Source organism: Uloborus diversus, chromosome 10 (genome assembly GCF_026930045.1).
Source record: "Uloborus diversus isolate 005 chromosome 10, Udiv.v.3.1, whole genome shotgun sequence".
Taxonomy (NCBI): Eukaryota; Metazoa; Arthropoda; class Arachnida; order Araneae; family Uloboridae; genus Uloborus; species Uloborus diversus.
In genome coordinates, this window is record NC_072740.1 from 62920149 (window position 1) to 62943959 (window position 23811).

A 23811-nucleotide genomic window follows, 5' to 3' on the forward strand; every position below is an offset into this window, starting at 1 on the left:
GAATTATTATTGTTTTCCATATTTAACTGCAATAGGGGAAGGCCTCAAGTAAAAATACATTTACTTTCAAGAGATTGACTGACTGTACCAGCAAGGGCTTTTTTTTTATATAGTTCTTCGTTTTTTTATATTATCTTGTCTCATTACATTTATCTAAACTTTATGCTTTTACTTTCTTTTGAAACACCAAAAAATATCTTCGCTGAAGTGCTGAATATTATATTTTTGCTATAATGAAGAAGTTAGTTCTTCTAATGAATTTTTTATTAGCCAACAAGGTAATTTTTGCCAAATATAGTTAAATAAAAAAGCATTAGATGAATTGCAACTGATGAAGCAAATGATATGAAAACAGAACTTTGATTTTACTTTCTGCTAGAGAACCTCTTCAGAGCAAACAATGACATCACAGAAGTGGTCATATTAAAATTTGTTTAAAGAATATTATGTTTTCATGTAAATATTTTACTAGACAATTTCAAGACTTTTTATCTATTTTAGTTGAGTTAGTTTGAAAATACAGTCAAACCCCGCTATAACGAACACTCAACTGTTCGACTTGAAAGATCATTATAGCCGAGGGTTCGCTACATCCGATGTTTAAAAAAAAAGTCCCAATTCGCTAAGATACTTCCATAATGAACATCTTAATTACATGATGCTTCTTTTCGTATTTAGAGCAATAAAGTGTTTTATTTGAATCGGTCATTTTGAAAAGAGGTTAACTCCACTTTTTCAAAATTTTCAGGGGAAAGACAAAACTTATACTCATCCTATTTTTAAAATTTCGTTTAATTTTTCTTTTTTTTCTTTTAAGGTGTGATGAAATTTATTTGAAACTGACACAATCCCGAAATTTTGCTGTAATATTTGTCTAAAAACATGTATTTTTTTAGCGGGTGAAATTTATGAGATGAAAATCCTTTTTTTTAATGTCAAAAATGTGACGATTTTAGAATTAATGATTTAAATTTACTGACATTTTATTTTTCGCTTTCTCCAAAAGTAATATAAAAAGTTATATTTTCTGCTCAAAAAATTTGATACAGATTTGAGATAGCACCAAGTAAGTGAGTTAACACAATTTAAAAAATGGGTTGCCTTTGTTTGTCCTACTTCACTTATAATAAAGGTGGTGAAACAAAATGCTCCTCGTAACATTATTTTGAAAACCTGCCAGATGTTTAAGGTTGTAAATTTGTTAGTTTTCTGAACTTGCATGTTTTGAAGGTTTTTTGTTTGCTTAAGGAACTATTTTAACATTACAGTGCTTATGGAGGTGCTATGCGGCAGATAAATCTTTCATGTCTGTTGCAACTTGGAAAATACATATCAAAGACTCTGGTCTTAATTCCTCCAGTGCAAACACATCTCTAAGTAAGGTATGAAACTTATTTAGTGAATTAAATATAGTGTAACTCAAATGTGTCATCTACATTGTAATAATGAATTTCAAACATCGGTAAATAAGTCAACATCAGTAGTTGCTATAATTAATGTACTGTAAAATGGGGTGAATCGGAGCGAAACTTTGCAATCATACAAAGAACTTCTCTCTATATATATGCTTGGGTATTTTTTGCTACCATTTTTTTTTTGGGTGGAATGTAATACTGTTAGAAGTTGAGAAATTAAGTTTTGTCATTCTGGATGCACAATTGGCCAATTAACAAGACTGCGCAGGAATGCTGAATAACCACATGTTTTCATCATCAGTCAAACTTTATGCTTACAGATCTTTTCATTTTCTAATCCCAAGAAAAATACTTTTTATTAAGCACAGGCTTATACAACAGTATACTATATTAGAATTTATCTATTTTTCAAATTGTGTCATAACAAGTGAAGAATTTCTTATGAGGTCATATAGAATTTATGGGGCTTAGGGAATCCATTTAAATTGTTTTTACAAAAGAATGTAATATTGTTTCAAAAAGCAATATAAAAACTTGCTTTAGTTAATTTAAGGAATATTAACTGGTGTAATGTTCAGTCAAATACCAAACACCTGGCCTACATCATTGAGATATGTATTTGTTATCCTCAGTCTGGAATATCCTTAATGGAACTGGAAGAAGAGGTCCTCTCATGAGAGATTAAGAGTACAAGCAATGTTATAATTAGCTATAATATGGTTTGTACCCAGGGGTACCAACTTGCAAAATATATTGGAGTGGGGGGACTAGACGTCTTCCTTGGTCTCAAGGGGTATGTAATCATATTCCAAATGTTCTTTGGTGATGTTAGGAAAAGGGGGGGGGGGGTTTGAAGCCTTTCCATGGAAATGTCTCAAAACATTAGAGTTAAAAATAGCATTTTGAGGCCATCTTTGCTAACGATGGGGTTCAGAGACTTTTCTCCAATAAATTTTTGAAACTGAATTTACAAAGTCTCAGTTTTAGACGATCTTAAAAGATGTTAGGTAAAAGGGAGTGAGGGGGGTTCTCCCTCGGAAAATTTTAAGTCTCAGTCCTAAAAATCCAGTTGGCCATCTTCAATTATGTTTGGCGAACAAATCGGATTCGGAGCATTTCCCCGAAGTTTTAATGAGTTAAAGTTCAGAAAATGCATATTTAGACCGTCTTTTAGTAATGCTAGATAGAGGCGAGGTTCGAAAGTTTTCCCTTGAAAATGTTTTGAAATTAAAATCTTTCTATAGGCTATATTTCATAACATTATGTAATGGGTGGGGTTTGGAGCCCTATCAAGAAAATTATTTGAAATTGGAAATCCTATAAATGCAGTTTTGGGTCGTCTTTGGTGATCTTAGGGAGAAAGTTGGAGTTCGGTACTCTCCTCTCGAAAATTTTGAAATTGAAGTACTTAAAACTCAATTTCAGAGTATTGTCCGTTTTTCACAAGATGGCACTTGACTCCTCCCTCTTCACGTCATATCAGATGATTCTATTTCGCTGTTTTCGGCAGAAGGTATATTCAGATCAGAGCATTTTGATGTAAAAGCAGCAGTTTTTGAAATGTTAGAATAACTAAAATGACAACAGACAAGTGAAGCAAGTGATGCTAAGGACACTAAGACTTTTTTGCACATTAAAATGACCGCTGAAGTTAAGACTGTCTGGTTGTCTCCTTTAGAAGCATGTGAATTGCATACCAATAACTCCCGCATAAAATGGAACTCTGAGTTCAAGGAGGCGTGGCGAAGTGCCTTCTCGTGAAAAACGGACAATATCTTTGTTGACGTTATAGGAAGGGGGCTTTGGAAACTTTTCCCCTGGAATTTGACCTTTTTTAAGTGTAATTTTATAGGTAGAGCATTGCTCCCTAATGCTGCCCCCAGGCTACTGCCCTCAAGCAATGCAGTGGGCATACATTGCCTAGTGCTGTGAATTTAAAACCTAGTTTTGAAGTCGACAAAACTCCCCTCTCATATTTGATGCACAGCAAAGCAGACCTCTTAAACCCTGAAAAGGTAAGTCTAGGTGGACGAAAGCATCTTTTAGTATCTTAAATAGAGTCTTTGCCTTAATATTTAGGGTTTCATAAAAGCCTGCAAATTTCTCAAAAATGTCACAATTCTCATTGACTCTTTAAGCAAAAAGAAACTTATCTTCATATAAAATACTTCTCAAGCAAAAGCATTCGCCACTCCCTCTAATAAAAGACAGAATTAATCATACAAATTATTAAGGGGCCCGAGCCCCCCCCCCCCTCCCAAAGCCCCACAGAGTCGACGCTAATGTTTGTACCAGAGTACAAGAAATTGGCTAAAGAAATGCAATGTCAGGTTTTTCCTTAAAATTTATTTTTCTTATGCTTAATCTACATTTGAATTCTTAAATACTTACTAATAAATCGCAAATTTTGCTTAACACATTACAGTTATTATTGCATTACATACATTTCAAGTTGAAATATTAGAAAAAAAATCTAATATATAAAAATCTTTTGTCGCGCGCGCGCAGTGTTAGTTATTGAACTCCTCCGAAAGGGCTTGACCGATTTTCATGAAATTTTTTATGTGTATTTGTTAGGTATGAGAATAGGACATAAAGTATATTTCATATTGCTAAATAATTAGGAAGTCCCTTTTTAGAATTTTTTTTTCGTGACACTCTGGCAAAATATCAGAACATGGCCCCTCTAGATGACGCTTCGGAAAATTTTATTTATAGCCATTTTCTATTTGTAACAAATAAAATGTTTGAAATTAATATGAGCAAGGCTTTTTGCAATGGTTTTCAGTTTCGCTATTTGATTCTTTTGAAGAAATATTTTGATAATTGCGAGATTTGTGACTAAAAAATAGAAGTGGGGGAGGGGTTAGGAGGGGTAAATTTTGGGAATGTAGGTATTTTAGACACAAAAATAAAAGAAATGCAAAAAAGGGAAAAAATCTAATACAGTAAAACCTGTAAAGTTGACCACCTTTGTAAGTTGACCACCTGTCTATGTTGACCGCTTTTGTCGGGAACGGAATTGGACCTATCTTATATAATGAAGGAAAACCTCTGTAACTTGACCACCTGTCTATCTTGACCACTAATGTACACCAAATTTGGTTCGGAGTATTGTAAAAAACCCTTTGTAAATTGACCACTAGGGTTTTTTTTTTAACTTAATCAAGCAAATTATTTTCTTTTATCATTATTATTTTTTATAGCTTTCCAAGAATAATTTTGATGCTTTAGACCAGCATTTTACCAACTAAATAAAACAACAGCATAAAGCTTATGCTGCTCCTAATTCTCCGAACTTGTTTTTCTTTTGTTGTTCTATTTGAGATTGCTTTTTGTACTCTCTGTTCAATGAAAATAAAAAACTGGTGTCAGTAGAAAAAGTACAAAGTCTTTTCTTCCAGTAGCAATATTTTGAGGCAACACTGGAATTGTGCTAAAGAGGAAAGTTACTTATTTCTGGTGCAAGGGATTAAGAGATAGGATATTTTCATTTCCAACTGCCTTTATGAACTAGGAGAGTCCAGCTTGTTGCTCTTTGTGTAAAAGTTTTACATAAAATGGTTTCAAAAATAAAGTTAGTTGAACTTGAGATTGATAAAAAGTATGAAATATTAAAATTATATGAAAAGGAAGAAAGTTGGCGAAAATTAACTGACACATACGGAATTTCTAAAACTACAATGTCTAATTTAGTAAAAAATATTTGAATAACTTTTTTAATTATTGTTTCAAAGTAATGTTAAACAATAAAAGTGACTTAAACAGAAAGAGTAAGTGGCAATGATTCCAGAAATGAATACATGGTCCATGGTGCAAGGAAATGACAAAAAAAAAAAAAAAAAAAAGAAAAAAATCATTACCACCCTTTATAAGTTGACCACCAGTCTAAGTTGACCACCAAAGTACTGCACCACAAGTGGTCAACTTACGCAGGTTTCACTGTACATAAAACTATCATGTCACGGTGTTTGTGTTTGAACCTCTCCGAAACGGCTCGACGGTTTTTTATGAAATTTGTTATGTGTGTTTGGCAGCTATGAGAATAGGTCGTGATGTATATATACCACTCCAATAGCTAATTAGTGTGTCTCTATCTAGAATCTTTTTGTCTACCAAGTGCAAAATGACACAACACTTTGGCAAAACGTCGAAATACTCTCAAAGATTTAACATTTTTATTTGTTGCCATCTTCTGTTTGTTAACAAATAAAAAGTTTGTACTATTTAAGCAAGGCTTTTGCAATGATTTTCAATTTTGCTCTTTGCTTCTTTTGCAGGGGTATTTGATAATTTGGAAATTCACGATTAAAGAATGGACGGGTGAAACTTTGGGGTTATAAGTATTTTTTGATTCCCTATTTTGAAAAAAGAAAAGAAAAAAAAATCTGGATAGAGTGACATTTCGATTATACCTCTAGCAGTTTCGGCGGGTCAAGGTGCATTTTTTCGGGGGAAGGGGGATGCACCAGGTGAAAGAAGCAAAACATTTCTCATTTTGCCAATTCTTGCCGAAATATGATCTAATGATGACATCGCATTATCCGTTGCATCATTGGGTGTTACAGCAACTTTACTGGATAGATGAAGAACATCTCATTCAGCATTTAAGTTGCCACTGAATATTCAAAATAACCCAGACGCAGTGTACATCAAAAGGTAACGAGGCACTCTGTTACTCTCTTCAAGTAATTTCAGGCAAACATTTCCGTCATTCTACATTCAAATGTCACCGATGAGATTAAAGTTTACTTGAAATCCTCGCCCCTGTATCGTAATGTTGAAAAGGTTCAACTAAAACATGACGTCAGAGTGCTACAAAATCCATTCTCGGACCCATTGTTAGATATTGACGAATGAAAATTTGCTGTCTATGAAAATTTTGAAAGCATAAAATTTCTCACTAATTTCAGCACCATTGTTGATTTGAGAAAATGTTCTCATTGGCTGCGATGTACGCACGCAACTCATGCATCATGCGTGGCTGGCAGAAAGAGCCATATTTGGCAGCAAAAAATGTGGATGTTTACGATTTATAAACTTCGAGATACGACCTGGTATCATACAAATCTATTGATACAGTTTGCGATTCTGACGAAGCTGTAAATTATCCAACAGAGTTTTTGAATCCTTTAAAAAAATTATGTGGCAGATAGAACAAGGTCTGCCGGGTCAGCTAGTATATATATATATATATATATATATATATATATATATATATATATATATATATATATATATATATATATATATATATGTTGTCACCTCGGACAAATGATATGAGCAAATGTCCTCCTGTGGCTAATGTCTTACTGTTGCTCTGAGGCAACAATATGTGGCTCATCAAAAATTTTTTACATTTTAATTGACTTAAAGTGGAGGTTAGAGGCCACCACTTTAGAGATCAGTTAAGCATGTGATAAAACATAACCAGTTCAAAAAAGTAAATGGGATATTCCGAACGCTTCAGTAATGAACGTCCTTTTCTTAATGTTAGCAGACCTGTTCTATCCTCTGCAGATGAGTATTTCAGACAAAACTTGAATGCTTCATTGCCGAGTTCCCCTTTGAGAGACAGTCATATTCACTGATTTAGGTTTTTAGAACTTTGGACTGGATGACCAACCTGAGCCCGTGTTCCATGTCACAATGGAGTTGTTACAAAATGGTGGTTGGGAATTTCACTCTTTTTGGTTGTGGGTTATGTAGACACAAAACTGCATCAGAAAGTGGGACCTGTTGCAAATTCAGGAGCCTATGTATCAATCCTGTATGGCTTTATTTAGTGATTTTCCCCTTGTGCAAAAGGGATGCATTTAGAATCTTTTAATTGTTTGGGCTGTAAAGAGCAAGATTTAGCAGTTGCCACTTAGCTCTTGGCAACTAAATTCAAAAGATGGCTGTTAAAATTACTTGTTTTGAGAATGGCCCAAAAAAACTAGCTTTTCACTTAAAATAACGCAATCCAAATCTCAATTTAAAAACATAGATGTAACATGTGTTGTGTGTTTGTAGTACTTTGACACTGTCAAAAGCAGCCAACCAACATTTGCAATAAAGCCTCGTTTGTTTCCCTGAATTCAATTATTTATAAGGATTTTTTTGTCCTTAGTACTGTACAGAATGTAGTTAAACTGAAGTATTATCATTAAATAAAGAGATATCATTGTATCTGATATTGTTGCAGCAAATGTATAAATTATTATATTATATATGAAAATTTTATATAATAATCAATGAAGGTTGTATCATAACATTCAAACTTCTTTGCCATCAATTTCAGGACAAGTGGAGTTAGTTTTTCTTTCTGAGAATATTAACAGATTATACTCAAAAGATGCTTGAGTGTTTCCTGACTTTCTAGATAAAAGTGGTTGAATAAAAACACAAACTCTTTTTGCTTGGAGTCTAACTAGGCTCGCCCTTGTAGGCCAATCAATCCCCGAAGTAGAATATCAACTCACATTCTCCACTTTGTTGTCATGTTTTATAATGTGTTCTAAACCTGCTTAACACATTTACTTTTCCTCTTAATCATCACCCAAAACTTGAATCCTACCCACGAAGTAACTAATGTACTTGTATATCTTTTTAGTAACATTGTTAACTTGTATGTAAATAGCAATGATCCAAGACTGAGAGAACATTAGAATCTTTTATGAGATGTCTGTCCATTGTGATTTTTTCCTCCAACAACTTTTACCTATTCCAATATAAGTAGGTTTTCAATATTGACTACTTAAAGTATATGCAATATTGACTACACCCATGATCTTTTTGTGTTCTAAAATCATGGCAATCTTGTGTAATCTAAAATCATGACAATCTTGTCTTTGAAATAAAATAAATTAGTTCTTAAAAAAAAAAATCTCCCACTTTTCGGTGTTTTTGTGATTTACAATCTAGAACGCATTTTTGCGATTTAAGGATGCTTAAATTGTGTTCATGTCAACGTTTTATATGGCCATTTACACTTTCCCAAAAGTATTGTCTGTTGTCAGTTTCTTTTTCTAACATAAAATACTGTTAATTGTAGCTGTTGCTTTTGTCTCGGGATGCTGGTGATAAGGGACTTTTTCCTGGGGTTTCAAAAACCTTTCAAGAGACTTGGCAGGTACGTAAAGCAGTTGCCAGTGTTTCATTTACGTAAAACTTTTAATTTTCTGATATGCATATCAAAATACAATGTTTTTTTGGGGATCACAAGTAATATTGTAAAATAAAATGTATAACCAATGCATAAGCTAAGGTAAAGGTCTAAGTCATTAGTTTCGTGAGTAGAAAGTCATGTTTATAAAGATGATGCTTATTGTTTTTTTTCTTTAGTTTTGCACATTTATGTGCATGTATTTAAGAAAAAAAGCCCTCCTGATGGTCCCTGGAATAGAGAAGCATGAAAACCTTGGATAAGCAAATTCTGTGAATAATTTGCAAAATTGCTGAAATTGTAAAAAGCAACACAAAAAGTAGAATATTTTTAGCCGACTTTCTCAAAAAATTGAAGAAAAAAAAGCGTGGGAGTAGCATAATGTAATATGCTAAATATGCTAAACAATTAAAAATTAAAAAGAAAGGTGTAAAAAAATTCAGTAAATAATATTTAAATGTTGAAAAATAAAAAAAATATGAGGGGAGGGGGGTTCACAAATGATTTTCATGTGTCCCCCCCCAATAACTTTTGAAGAAGTAGTCTGATCTGAGCAAACTATTTTTTGTTCAAAAGATCTCTGCAATTTCACCTCATTCTCATGTTTCTTTTTTTGAATTGAACAATTTTTCATTTAATTTTGAACCATTCAAAATTTACCTATCTGGCGCATAATGTGCATAAAAAGTGATTTTCGAAACTCATTATTGAAGTTTCTAAAATTTACAATTTTATTCTAAAGTCCTTGCTAAGTCTGAATGAACTTTTTATGCCTCTGACTTTTGTGATGAAGTTTTAACTGTTCTTCGTTTATTGCTTAAGCTGTTATCAGTACTCAAATTTGAACATTTGATTAAAATAAGTATCAGTTCACAAAACTTGTGCATCCCAACTTGTAATGTAATAATTTTCTCATGCAATCTCAACACTTTACTCAACAATTATTTTATGATCTTTTTCTCTTCTCCTTCACAATTGCTCATCTTTTTCTCTTTGGACATACAAAGTGTTGGAACCCTATAATCTTCAGAATTCATGTCTAATATAGAAATATTCATACAAATTTAAGAAGTGCAGAAGCTGAGCTTTTGTGTAATCCTACCCAAATGAAACCCCCGCTAAGGGTGCAGTAATAACTTGTTTATCTTTATGTTTTAAGTAAACATGCTCATCAAAATATTATTTAATCTAGTTTAACCACATTGGTTACCATATAAATATTTTGAAAAAGCTCAGAAAATTTTACATTTGAAATTTTTTTGTCAAATTTTGTTTGTTTGCAGGCAATTTTTTAATTTAGAAAAAGCAAAAGTTGCATATCAGTCATTCTATGTCAAGTGATCTTGTGGTTACAGCTTGACCATTTAAACTTGGATGAAATTTTATAGAGTTGCAGAGATGTGTGTGCCTTTGTAACTAATCTATGCAAATTTTCAGCTTCCAAGATCCAAATTCTGAGGATCTAGGATCACCTAAAAAAGTGCTCCAAAATGGCGAATCAGCTGTGTAAAGCAAATGACCATGTTTAGGCTTTGGTTGCAGAAAATTTTATCACACTGGAAGCCTGAAATTTTGGAAGTGTTTGGCTGTTTATTCCTTCTGAAATTTTTGTGAGTTTCAGCACATTAGATTTTGTGTAGCACTTCTGTAAGCTTGTGAAAAAGTTCGGTGGGAAATTTCCTGAATTTTAGATTGTCATAAATACTGAACAAAATTAATTTAAAGGCCTGTACTTCATAATCCTATTCTCAAAATACTTGTTTTTAATGGATTACAGTCACAGAGTATAAGTATTGATTTTCTAAAAAAGATTATCATCCTAAGTGGCTGTCAAAATTTTTCACAAAATTGTGCTTAGATGCCACTATGCTAAATTAATTTTCACATTTAGATTAGAAAATACAGAGTGGTTATTTCTATACACTAACAAATCGATGTTTAGAATAGTATGGTGTGGGATCTTCTACACTTTAGTGATGCTAAAGGGATGAAGTTAATTCAAGAAACCAATATTTTGTAGCCAATAACAAACCTGATGCTTATGTCCAGTGATTCCCTTTCAAAGATTTTTGGGTTAAGGGTGAGAAATTCCTGTCAACTTTAAAATTTGTTGCTTGTGAAAAACTCCCATTATAGCCCTTCTGCCTAAGTTAATTGCATTTTAGCATGTGGCACTGTATGTGGTTCTTTCTTGATGTATTTCTGATTAATATACTAGACCATGCCATTGGCTGTATATAGTATTGCCTAACTTTCTTTGTAAAATAGCTAGTAGAAAACTGGTATTTATTACCTTGCCAGCAGAGTGCTATATATTCTTTTGAAGTTAAATCACAAAGTGGTGCAAAGTTTACACCCACAGTTCAAAGTTACCTTGAAGAACTGCATTCGTTTTTTATTTGTTGTAATAGTTCGCTAAATTAAGGATTATAAATATCAAGATTTCAAGTTATTTAGGAACCTAGAACCTGTGTGTTTACTCTATTTCTTTAGTCGTGTAAAGTTGTGTAAATGTGGTTTAAAAATGAGTCATTGGATAAATAAAAGTTTTTTTTTTTTTTGGATAGGTGGCTAAAAAAGCCAGTGTATTGAAAAGAAGAAAATCCAAATCAAAAATTGATGTCCCACTGAGCAGCAGTAACACTGAAATTTCAAGTCAGCAACGAGAAAGTGACAGTGAAGCATTCATTAATGAAGAAGGCAAATCAGGTATGTGGCATGTTCCAAGTTTCTGTAGCGTAACTTGTACAAAACTTGATTTATAGACGGTATTGAATATTTAAGTAGATTGTTCTCACGATTGAAAATTTCATTTGAAGATAGTACTTACATGTATCTAATGTGTTTCTGTTCATGGAGGTGAACTTAAGGTCTTTTATGTTATTTTATTTTGTACATTGTTAGCTAGAATTTATAAAGTTCAAGTATCAATTTTCATGTATTTCATTAAGAATTGAAAATTCACTGTTTGACCTCCAGATCATTTTTTTTTGACATACATCTACTTAAGTGCCTCCTTCTTAAATCAATTTTTAAAAAGTAGTTTTTTTTTTTTTTAATTTTTTAGTGCAATGTTTCTTTTAGTTCCAAAAAATAGACAAAAAGTGATACTTTTAAAATTGAAATGCAGTTTCCTGCAGACTAAACACAATTGGCAAAAGTTGACGATCAGTTAATTGAATCAAAATGAGGTGAATTCAGAGTATGAAAAAACTAAATTATTATTTTTTCTTATAAATGATTACTGATATGTTTCTTTTTTTCCCACAATATTTTTTCTTCAATCGGTATTGAAATCATTTTTGATTTCAGCAATGATTTAAAAAGATAATCAGTTATTCAGTTGCAATAAAAAAATAAAATTATCAAGTTTTAAGATTTATTTTTCTTTTGTGCAAAATATAATAATGATAATAATAAATCTTTTGGAAGAAATACTTTTACTTTAAATTTTATCTGATTAAAATTGCTTCTAATGTGTACAATGGTAAAAAAACAAGATTCATTCTAATAGAAGAATTGCTGTATTTTTTAAAAAGTATAGTAAATCTCATTTTCCTCCACACTACTTTAAAATTCAAAGTTGCCTCTATTTATGCAATCATTTAACACTGCATAAGATTGTAGAGTGGATGTTTAAATTTATTTAGAACTGTTAACCTTGGGGACAGGCCATATCTCCTGCTTTTAGTATTCAATCTCTGGCCTCCTTTCACCAGAGAAATTTCTTCTGCTTTTTTATGGAATTTAAAATTTGCTAGTCTTTTTGATTGGCAAGGATACAGCGTAAAATTCTTTTTAGTTCTTTTTGTTCCTCTTAGTATTGCAACTTTTGAAAACCTAATACCTGATAAACCAAAGGAATCATAAGTTTTCTACCTACATGAACTTTTTTATCAATTTTTCTTCAAGAGTTTTTTGTTTCTCATGACCATGTAGGAATACTAAATACCTCTATATTTTGTTGCATTTAAAAATTTCCTGTATAATCAATTACTAGACTGAGGTATGATGTTTCAAATATTGTAGGGAATAATCTAAAAAGAAACAAATAGCATAGATCAATATATATATATACATATATATATACATATATATATATATATATATATATATATATATATATATATATATATATATATATATATATATATATGCAGACATCCCAACAGCTCCGGATTCGCCGGAGCCGCTCCGGAAAATTCGAGAAAAGTCGAAGCTCCGCGCAACCTGTAGATTACCGCGGAAAATTTCCTAAGGTTAATTTGAAGGGATTGTGAATTAAAGCTCCTTAGATTAATCTCTAAATTTATTTTTTGTGGAATGATCTAAGGCCATTGCGGTGTTGACACTAGCACACGGGAGACGCAATAACTTTGATTCGCGCATTTGCGGTTACTACCATCTTTGGATGTGCTCCTATTCTACGCATTAAAAACTCTTATCTTTCGCAATCCCGTGCTGATAAAGCGCCATACGCTCTTTTCTCTACGTCACATTAAGAGGGAGGCGGAAAAGAGAGAGCAATATTTCCCCGCCCATTTATAGGTTCGCTGTGTGCTTAGGGAGGACCAGAAGAGCTGACGTCATGCGTCGCTTCGGATCTCAGTAGATGAAACTAGTGGGATCTCTAGATGAAACCACAAGAAATCTTTTGGCGTCGGTGAGTATTCCCCCGTTTGTTTTTACGTTTGGCAACGATATTCGGTGTGCGTTGTGCAGTATCTAAGTGCCGGAGATTGTTTTGGTGACTTCGGCTTGTATTTAGTTTACGAATCAGCGGTTTTGCGATTATGTCCAAAAGAAAACATAATCAACAATATAAAGAGGAGTATACCTCTTTGTGGCCCGTATTAAAACGGTCAAAACTGTCAGACAAATACATATATTGTTCTGTTTGTAACACTGATTTTGTGATTACTCATGGAGGGAAAGACGACTGCCGAAGACACGTGGAATGTGCTCGTCACTTGGATAAAGCGAAGATCCAATCATCACACCATGATTTGAAATCGCATTTCGTAACAACGGAAAACGTAAGCGTGATTAATGCTGAAACATTGTTCACTACTTTTTTGATTGAACATAATGTTCCGCTGTCCGCTGCCGACCATGCGGGCAATTTATTCAGAAAAATGTTTCCGGATTCCGCCATCGCTGCAAAATATGGATGCGCGAGAACGAAAACGACTGCAATCGTCAAAAGTTTAGCAAACTCGACAGTGAAAGAAGTTTCTGGAAGTTTAAAATCGTCCAAATTTACCATTGCTACAGATGGCAGTAATGCTGCAGAAAATGAGAAAATTTTCCCTATCCTAGTAACATATTTTGATCCATCAGTAGAAAAAAATATCAGCATGATGCTCGCTCTCCCTTATTTAAACATGGATGCCACTGGGGAAAATATTTTTAAACTTATAGATGATGAGTTTAAGAAACATGAAATTCCTTGGGAAAATTGCTCAGCTTTGTCATCTGATAATGCATCTGTCATGACGGGGAAATTCAAAGGTGTTATCAAGTTCATGCAAGAAAAAAATCCAACGATTATTGTCACTGGTTGTGCATGTCACCTAATACACCTGGCAGCACAGCACGCTTCTAAGAAGTTAAACTTTCCTGTTGAAGAATTTCTGGTGGACATATATTACTACCTTAGGAAAAGTTCTAAGCGCACTGATTCTTTTAAGCTGTGTCAGAAAATATGTGATGTTGAAATTCACAAAATACTAAAATATGGAAGTACCAGATGGCTCTCCATGCTGAATGTCATAGATTGCATTTTGGAGCAATGGGAGGCTTTGAAGCTGTTTTTTTGTGAAAAGGAAAGCAACAAGTCAGATGCATTGAAACGTATAAGAAAAAAATTCCAGAATAGTTACACAAAATTATACTTGTTATTTCTTCAAAATGTTTTACCTTTATTTACAAATGTTAATGTATTTTTACAGTCAGAAGCACCCTTAGTGCATAAACTAAGAAGGCAACTTATTTCTCTATACACAGATTGTTTGTCCAGATTTATCACTCCCGCAGCAGTACAAGAATCTGTAGATATTTTCAACTTAAATTTTTCTGATAAAAAAATACAAAAGTCTGATGAGGACTTGGTAATTGGTTTCAAGACAAAACAGTATTTAATGAAAGAGTTGACAGAACCTGAGAAGAAAAATTTTTTCAAATCCATTCGAGCATTTTATGCACAAGCTTGCTCATACATGTGCAAGAAATTTCCTTTTCATGATGCTCTTTTACAGCATGCAGAAATTGCAGACATCAGTGAAAGAACTGAAAAAAAATTTGATTCTTTACTTTATTTTGTTCCATTCTTTGCTCATGAACTTAAAGAAGATCAGTTGGATGTAATTGATGCTGAATTTGCTAAATATCAGCAAGATCCCCTTACATCTGATATTGTTTCATGTGACAGAGCAGATACGGCTTGGAGCAAAATTGCAAGCCTTGTGGATCATAATAAAGCAATTAAGTATAAAGTGCTTCCTAAAGTTATGTCAAATATTCTGCTGTTTCCCCACAGCAATGCAGCCTGTGAACGGATCTTCAGCACCATAAGAAAGAACAAAACTGACTTTCGTTCGAATCTAGGCAAAGACACTTTGGAAGCTCTCATGATTCAAAAATGTCAAATGTCAAACCATAATTTATGCTGTTTCAAACAAAATTTTTCAAAAGAACAGCTTGCAAAAGCTAAAAAAGCTACATATGAGTCATTAAAAATTGTTTAACCCAACTTCTCCTCCCCTTTTTTATTTCACATTGTTTACAAAAAATAAAAAAAATGGAGAATTAAATTTTTTAACAGGTGAGGTTTTTTGTTTAGTAAAAATCTAAAAATTAAAATTTTATAAAATGAGAAGTTTTTTGCACATCATTGTTTGTATATGTAAATGTGTGTAAGATGGAAGTATAGTGCGGCATGATAGTAAAATGTGTCAGAATGCTGATGCTCCTGACAGAGCTCATTGAATGTTGGCATGTCTGATATATATATATATATATATATATATATATATATATATATATATATATATATATATATATATATATATATATATATATATAATGTTCAATTATTTACTAGCTTAAAAATATAAATGTTAGGTTTATTTTATGGATTAATTTTTTATAACATAGTTAAGAAAAATATATCAATTTTGTACCAGCATTCCTCTGCTTCCAAGGTAGAAAAATTCCATCTGCTTTCTTGTTTTACTTTTCTTAGTTTGCAGTTTTGTAAGATAGGCAAGTCTAATCATGTAGTACATTGTAAGTAATGTGTGATTTATCATCATTAGCAGCCTCTCTGAACTGTTTTCATATTTTTGTCCCAAATAACAACAAGGGAACTACACAAAACTATTTTCTTGTTAATAATTAAAACTAATCTTTGAACATATTCTTTTCCTCCTTTAACTTAAAAGTTGTTTAACTATCTTTTCGGCTATTTGGTTTCTTTCTCTTCTTTTTTTTAACACAAATCCTGAAACAACCCGGTTTAAATCTTAAAAACATGTTGACCTATTTACACTAACAAATGTGTATTGTGTTTTTTTTTTTCGAATTAAAAAATGAACTTGACTGAATGTATAATTTATGGATATTTTACCCTTTCTAGTTCCTGATTTCAGAATTTTAAGTAATTTTGGTTGATAATGAAAAACTCTCCACAATAATTTAGCAATAATTTAAACAAGAATCTTTAAAATTGATATATTTGCATAGTGTCAATAGAAGTTAATCATTCTTATCATCAAGGACCTGATAAATTCCAGGTGCCAGGCCACTCAGGCTAATGGAAAATACCTTGATGACCATGTGTCTTTTAAATTCTGAGAAATAATTTGTCTGGCGCCTGAAATTTTTTTTGGATTCCTAAGATTTAAAAATTTTGTTTATCTCTGTCCATTGTCTTGTAATTATGTAAATTAAACTTACGAATTTCAATCAAAAATTTTTTACCAAATTATGTTTACATTACAAACTAAGCAGTCTTACATTACAAAAAAAAAAAAAAAAAAAAAAACCATTTTACAAAACATAATATTGTTAATTATTATGCTCAAGTTTGTCTGTATTTAAAAAATTTGGTCATTATTTTATAAATATTTGTAAGTATATTCAGTATTTTTGACATTCTAAACAGTTTTACCCACTGGTTTAGCACTCACCAACAGAGTACAGTCAAACACTTAATTCATGAATGGGCAGCAATGTTTGCTTGTTATATTCAAGTGCTCGTGAAAGGCAAGTTCATGTAAAAAGTTATAAAATTCATTATAAAAGGGGAGACTTGGGTTACAATCTTACTGTGCCCTGGTCGTGTGTGAAAAATATCTCATTATTTAAGAAAATGATTTTCTTAACTCCCTATAAAGTTATGATTTATCTTCATGGATTGTGTTTTGTCAAAACTATTTTCTTTGCTCATCTACTAACATTACAATGTGGAGGCTGCCAAAAGCAGATTTTTTTTTCTTATTCCATGGTAATTGATTATTTGATCTATGAAGTTTTTCTTGATTTAAGTTTCATTTAAAGAAAATAAGGCATCAATCATTCCTAGGTTTCTTGTAAAGCTGCTGAGCTTGATAAGCATATTCTTTTAAAAGGTAGTTTTTTCCTTTTCTTGACAGTGAATAAATAGTAACCATACCTTTCTTTTTCATCAACCTTGGGGAGGCACTGTTGCATTAAAAAAAAAAAAAAAAAAATCATTGAGAAATTCTTTAAGATGCATGTGTAATTAAATCAAAGGTTTTGGTTGAGATTTAAACCAGATAAAGTAATTAATTTTTAAAAATGGTTTTATTTAGTTTAATTGTTACTCTATAGTCAATATCGAAATATACCTGAAAAACTTTTATTAACTTTAATTTTTTTTACCTCTAAGCAATTAATTAATGTTCAAACATATGGTGGGTTATGTATCACCCTCCACTCATATGTAAAAGATTTTATCACAAATATAGCATTTACGTTGCATGTAAAAGCTGCCAAACTTTCATTTTTTTAGGTTTAGGACTTTGCCATATATTATATTTTTTTTCAATCTTAAAAAAACACATCTGTTGACTTTGTAGGTTTCTCAGATATTCATAGCTTTCAAGATGAATGTCTTTTTTTTTTTTCAGGGAAAAGTATGAGAAACTCTGCTGTTTGTGGTATGATTAATCTTTTATCTTTTCTTAGGATTTGTTCAACAAAGATCCATCAAGAAAGATTCCAGATCACATAGTACTTCTACTCAAGCACAATCATATCAAAGTAATGATGTTGGTTCAGACGAAATTGAAATTGATATTGATGATCCTCCAATGTTAACTGCGTTAGTAGTTACTTATTTTCTTCTAAATAGTTTGAATTTGCAGCATTGTCATTTGTTTAGATTATATAATGCAATTAAAGCTTTATGTAGTTTGGTGTTTTAAACTTGACTTTATAGGTAACATTTTGGGTTGTACAGAATGATCAAAGTTATTTACCTTACACCTTTCTAAGGAATGAGGTCTGTTGCATTACTTAAATTTAAATATTGCCATATTTATACCATAGACATGGTGCAAGGTAGCTTCTGTCATAAGAAAATCTTTCAGTTAGAGATCAAGATTGGCATTTGTAATTTTATTTCTAATTGCCTAGGACTGGGCAGTGCATCGATGCATCACAAAAACCAGTGTATTTCCACATCATTAAACCGCTTTAGAATTTTTTCTAAACCGATGCATTGATACCACACCAACTACAAATCTAAGCAGAGATGTTTAGACACTGGTCAACGATCATTGTCGTTTTAATCTCATAACTGTTTCAAAATGCTGGGGAAGCAGGGGCACCTCGATGGAAAGTCACTGATCTACCAAAAGTGTTCTTATTCCGTAATTTTTTTTCTCACGCTTCAGTAAATTTGGAGATTACTTTGAAATTGCCTTTTAAAAGTATAATAATGTTTAATGTCTCTTCTCATTAGATACATGTTTGTGTTCCTACTCATATTTATGATTTGGTACAATTCAGAGTATAATTCGTCTAATAAAAAATGTCCCCTTCCCAAAAATTCAAGTTGTATGTGAAGTGTCATTAACAAACCAAGACCTCTATTTTTCTCAAAACTTTCAGGAAATGCAGTTTTTTAAAGTCTTGATGGAAAATATATTGATGAACAAAGTTTTTCTTGTAATCATTCACCAAAACACACATATTTTGGTGTTTCCAGGAACCCCTTTCTAAATGCAAGCAGATGAGACTGGTTCCGTGAACTCGCATCTTTTTGCAAAAAAAAAAAAAAAAAAAAAAGGTTCAGTGTAACCTTAAAATGCATGTCTGTAATATTTATTGCTATCTTAAACTTTCAACACTGTTTTTTTTTTTTGACAAATTCTCGCTGATGTTTGAATCTGTTAGTAATATTGACATAGTTTTTATTTTTTCATCTTGAATATATTATGTAAAATTTAAACAAACAGTTATAAGTTAAGCTCTTAAAAAAAAAAAAAAAAAGACATTGTGATGTAAGGTTGGCAATGCATCATGATGTAAAAATTCTTACATCACCCAGCCCTATAATTGCCTCTAATAAGATATACTACACAAAATGTTTCTTCTTTTTATCAAAATTGTATAAAAAGCACTTGAGTATCCATGTTAGAATAGCAGTGTTAAATGTTAGTAAGACTTAATATGCTCTGTTACTACTCAAAATAGATAAATAAATAAAAAAAATCATTGAAATTGATTAAAGTTTTGGTGGCTAAAGTTTACTAATTGAAAAATTTGATTTTGCATCATACAAGCAGAATATGTTTTTATTTCCTTTTTAATCTGTTTTTTAAAGAAAGAAAAAGTTAAAGGAAAATGAAAAAAGGATGGAAAATAGAAATTGAAAATCTACTTTTCAGTAGATCATACATATCAAAAACCTGATCATTTGTGGCCAATTTTGTTGCTCAAAGAAATAAGTTTTTAAAATACATACCGTATTTTCCTGCGTATTATCCACGGGCGGCCTATAATCCGCAGGTCCTAAAATTGGCCTGAAGAAGAAAAAGCTTCGTATAATATGCGGATAATACAAGAAAAAAGATAAAGTTTGAATTTAACATACGATTTGAGCAACTAAACTAAAAACGTGAAAAAGTAATAACTTTGAAGGCATAATCAAAATTAATCTGAAATATAATCTAAAATATAATGATTTCTTCTTGAAATCTTGATTATAGTACGCTTTGTTTTACTTGAAAAACAAAGAGTCAAGACAAAAGAGCAAACAGTCTAATCTTGTGCAAATGGCTACCTATTTCACTGTAATCTTGCTTATTTTACATGACCTGAATCGCCAAGAGGAACATTCAAGCAACGTAAAATAACCAACATACACACAGGCAGTGAGGAAGAACATGCATGCTTCGTAAAATAAACAGCATTCAGTCGGCGTACGGTCTCGATCGGTGAATCCTACTGTAAAAATATTGAGGTTCAATGCATTGGTGTTAAGGGGAGAAAAAATCGCAGATAATCCGCGACTGTGTATAATCCACACCTCATAAACTTTGCCTTTTTTAGCAGATAATCCTCGGATTATACGCAGGAAAATACGGTACAATTCTTTGACAGGGTAACAATTTAATCAATCTATCTACTTATTTCTTGTACTATTAGATTTTTAACTGCAAATATTTTAGTTTTTGCCTGGCACTAGTGTAAAAATTATATATATATATATATATATATATATATATATATATATATATATATATATATAACATATTATAGAGGAAAAAATTAGAATAGAACAAACCACAAGCCCAAAGATGCGCAAACAAGTAAGCCAGGTAAATATAAATATCAATAAACAACAAACAGGCAACGTTACAAAATAGGTTAATGATAAATATGAAGCCAGAACTCCTCAGCAGTGGAAGCTTCATCCTATAGTCAAAAGACGAAAAAATTATACTAAAACTAAATGAAAGGTGTCCAGTTCCGAAAAACTAACATTCAGGACTACATTGGGCTAAATGCACCACATGTGAAAAATGAATGCAGATTTCTAGAACTGAGACCTAAATCTATACACTGGCATGAATACTGACATGATGATCACGAATTTTTGTTTGCACCCGGACACATAGGTAAAAACTTTTGATGTTTGCTGGTGATACGGTGGAGGGTCATTGATAGCATTTGGCTTCTAATGACTAAGACGAAACACCAGTGTACAGATTTAGGTCTCAGTTCCAGAAATCTGCATTCATTTTTTACATGTGGTGCGTTTAGCCCAATGTATTCCTGAATGTTAGTTTTTTGGAACTGAACGTCTTTCATTTAGTTTTAGTATAATTTTTTGATCTTTTGACCATAGGATGAAGTTTCTACTGCTGAGGAGTTCTGGCTTCATTTTCGTCAGTTATTGATATATATATATATATATATATATATATATATATATATATATATATATATATATATATATATATATATATATATATGCTCAAAGAATGACCTTAAAATAACCAAAATAAAAATCTTTTTGTATATTCATGTTCTACATTAAAAGTTCAATCTGATAAAGTTTCCCAGAAGCAAAGCCAGAAGCCCTTCAAAAAAACCTTTTGTAGATCAGAATTAATGTTAGATTCAAATTTCCCTGTATTGCCTAAGGTTAAATATTTCATATCTGTGCAAAATTGAAAAAAAAAAAAAAAATGCTTAAATGAAAACTGAAACATGATAATGAGGTGTTGGTAAAAGACTCATGCTACTGCACAATTTCTGATTATCTTGTATGTAGTACAACAACGATAAGCATTATTAGAAATACCATATGTCAATGAATTTTATTTCAGCATTGAGGATAAGTAGGATAGCATATTTCCATTGCAGAATGTCTTTGTCACAATTTCAAAAGCATATGTATTTATTGTTTTTATATTAATTTACTGTACTGGCATTTTCCTCCATTTTTCCTTTCTATTTATTCTTTTTCCTTTCTATATTGAAGAATTTTCATATATAAATTCTATATATTTTTTAACATTGGATACTTTTCTTAAACTGAATATATTTCAGGCTTACTGATGCACACAAAAATGCAATTCGAGCCATAAGAAAAATAAAGTATTTTGTTGCTCGCAGAAAATTTCAGGTAAATTATATAACATTACTTATAGAGATAATTTTCTGTATTCTAAATTTGATAATCCTAAGCATCTTTTAGGTTTGTATGCTTTCTCAAAAATTTTTTATGTGCTGTATTTCATTGAATTGTTGTAATGTAATGAATGTTTTCTTTCTTTTAGCAAGCACGTAAACCATATGATGTAAGAGATGTCATTGAACAGTATTCCCAAGGGCACTTGAACATGATGGTTAGAATAAAAGAGTTGCAAAGAAGGTATTTTTTTCCCTGTTTCTAACATTAATCAACCTTTGTAGGCTGATTCAAAAATGTGTAGCATTTTAACCAGTAAAAAATTGCACCACAATGTCAGTATGATTTTGTACATCAAAGTAACTTTTATATTAAAGCAAAGCTTTTAGTGTCTTTGCTAAAACATTAACTCTGTTGCCTTAAAGGCAACAAACTTGTTAATACCGTTATTTTTCAGAGAACAGTCAAGATCCAAAAGATAGTCATCAACTGATACTTGGTCTGGGCCATGATGCAGGCTCTTCAATACCTTCCAATTTTGCCTTAATCATACTGTCTGAATGGGTTCATGAGGGACAAAAAATAGCATTAATGCCATTTTTTGTTGACTATGATGAATTCTAGTTTTGATGAATTATGTTCAAGGTTTAATCAATAAAACGATTTATATAAATGAGTATGATATTTAATATCATTACTTTTTCCTCAAAAGTTTAGATTAACAACTGCCACTTGTCATGTGGCTACTAAGTTTGAAAAAGTCTGCATTCAAATATTTTGCAGTATTTTTTTCCTATCTTCCTTTATTATTGTTTTAATTAAAATGAAAAGGAATGAATCCTCTTTCCTTTCCCAAATATGTCAATTCAATAAGATGATGTGCTTTATTGTAAGGGTAAATATATTTTGATTATATAAAGACGAGTGAATTTCTCAATAGGCACTTCCTTCAACATTGGCTTCTGCTTTTGTTACTTTGCTGATTGAATGTATAATGATTGAGGAGTAGTTTTCTCTTTTTTAGGGGGGTCTTCTTAACATTTTTATACAGCTGTAACTCAATAGTTAACAAAACGCAACATTTTACTGAAGAAAACTATTTGGGCGCAAAAGTAACTTTCTGCATATTGCTTTAAAGAAAAAAATAACCACATTGCAATGGACATTTTTTAAATGTTAAAAGCACCTTGACCAATGCTTAAAACTAAAAGCTGCTACATACTAACAAGTACAGCGAAGGTTCTCTTGTTTGACATTCAAATAATCATAATTTCTGCCAATTTTCTTTTGCTTCATCAAAATAGGAAAAGAAAAGTGTAAAGCTTGTTCACATGTGATTTTAAATACAGCTAGGGTTTCCCCTTAATTCCCATAAAAATGAACCCCTGGAATGTCAATCAAAGCAACTCTTTATTTTGGTCTATTTTTTTAACCTAATCTTTTCAATTTCAATTGAACTTATCGGACTAACCTACTTTGAAAATAAAGAGAAGTTCAAAATAAAATTTTTGAAAAAAAAAAGGAAAATAAAACAATATGAAAAAAATTTGAAAAGAATATGTATGTTTTTTGCTATCACATACGTGCAATAACTTGTTTGGCAATTTAAATTTCTGTTAAAGGCTCAGTTTGTTTATGAGATAGAATTTTTGCAACTAGTTTGTTTATGTGATTGCAATATTTGTTATATTAGAGGGAAAAATATACTATTCATCAGTTTTAGTTTTATAATGTTCATGAGATTTCGTTTATTTTCTTTCCTTTGGGTATTATTTTATAAGCGATGTTGAATATCAAAAAACTTTCTAATAACAAAATCCATGTGTCTCTTTTCACCTCTGTATTTTGAATATTGGATTACTGTGCACTACATAGGGTTGCAGATCATCATCGTTCAGAAATTATTGCGGTTTGAGAAGAAGAGTAGACTTACTTTTGACTCAACATTTTTAGTCCCTTTGCAAGCTATAGCATAACAATTATATGTCGTTTTGAAACACCAGAATAATACATTATAATTCCAATCAAAAGTTTGAACATTGTTTTATGTACATTTGATGTATTAAAAAAAAAAAAAGAGA

General features: G+C 31.5%; 1 protein-coding gene across 1 annotated transcript in view; it reads left to right on the forward strand.

Annotated features, from left to right (window-relative positions):
* Positions 1–23811, forward strand: part of LOC129231025 (potassium voltage-gated channel subfamily KQT member 1-like) — a 63372-nt gene that overhangs the window by 37884 nt on the left and 1677 nt on the right. Inside the window, exons 10-14 of the mRNA XM_054865272.1 lie at positions 1269–1382; positions 11130–11300; positions 17799–17908; positions 21649–21724; positions 21879–21973. Coding sequence (XP_054721247.1) covers positions 1269–1382; positions 11130–11300; positions 17799–17908; positions 21649–21724; positions 21879–21973 — 566 coding nt within the window. The remainder of the gene's footprint in view (positions 1–1268; positions 1383–11129; positions 11301–17798; positions 17909–21648; positions 21725–21878; positions 21974–23811) is intronic.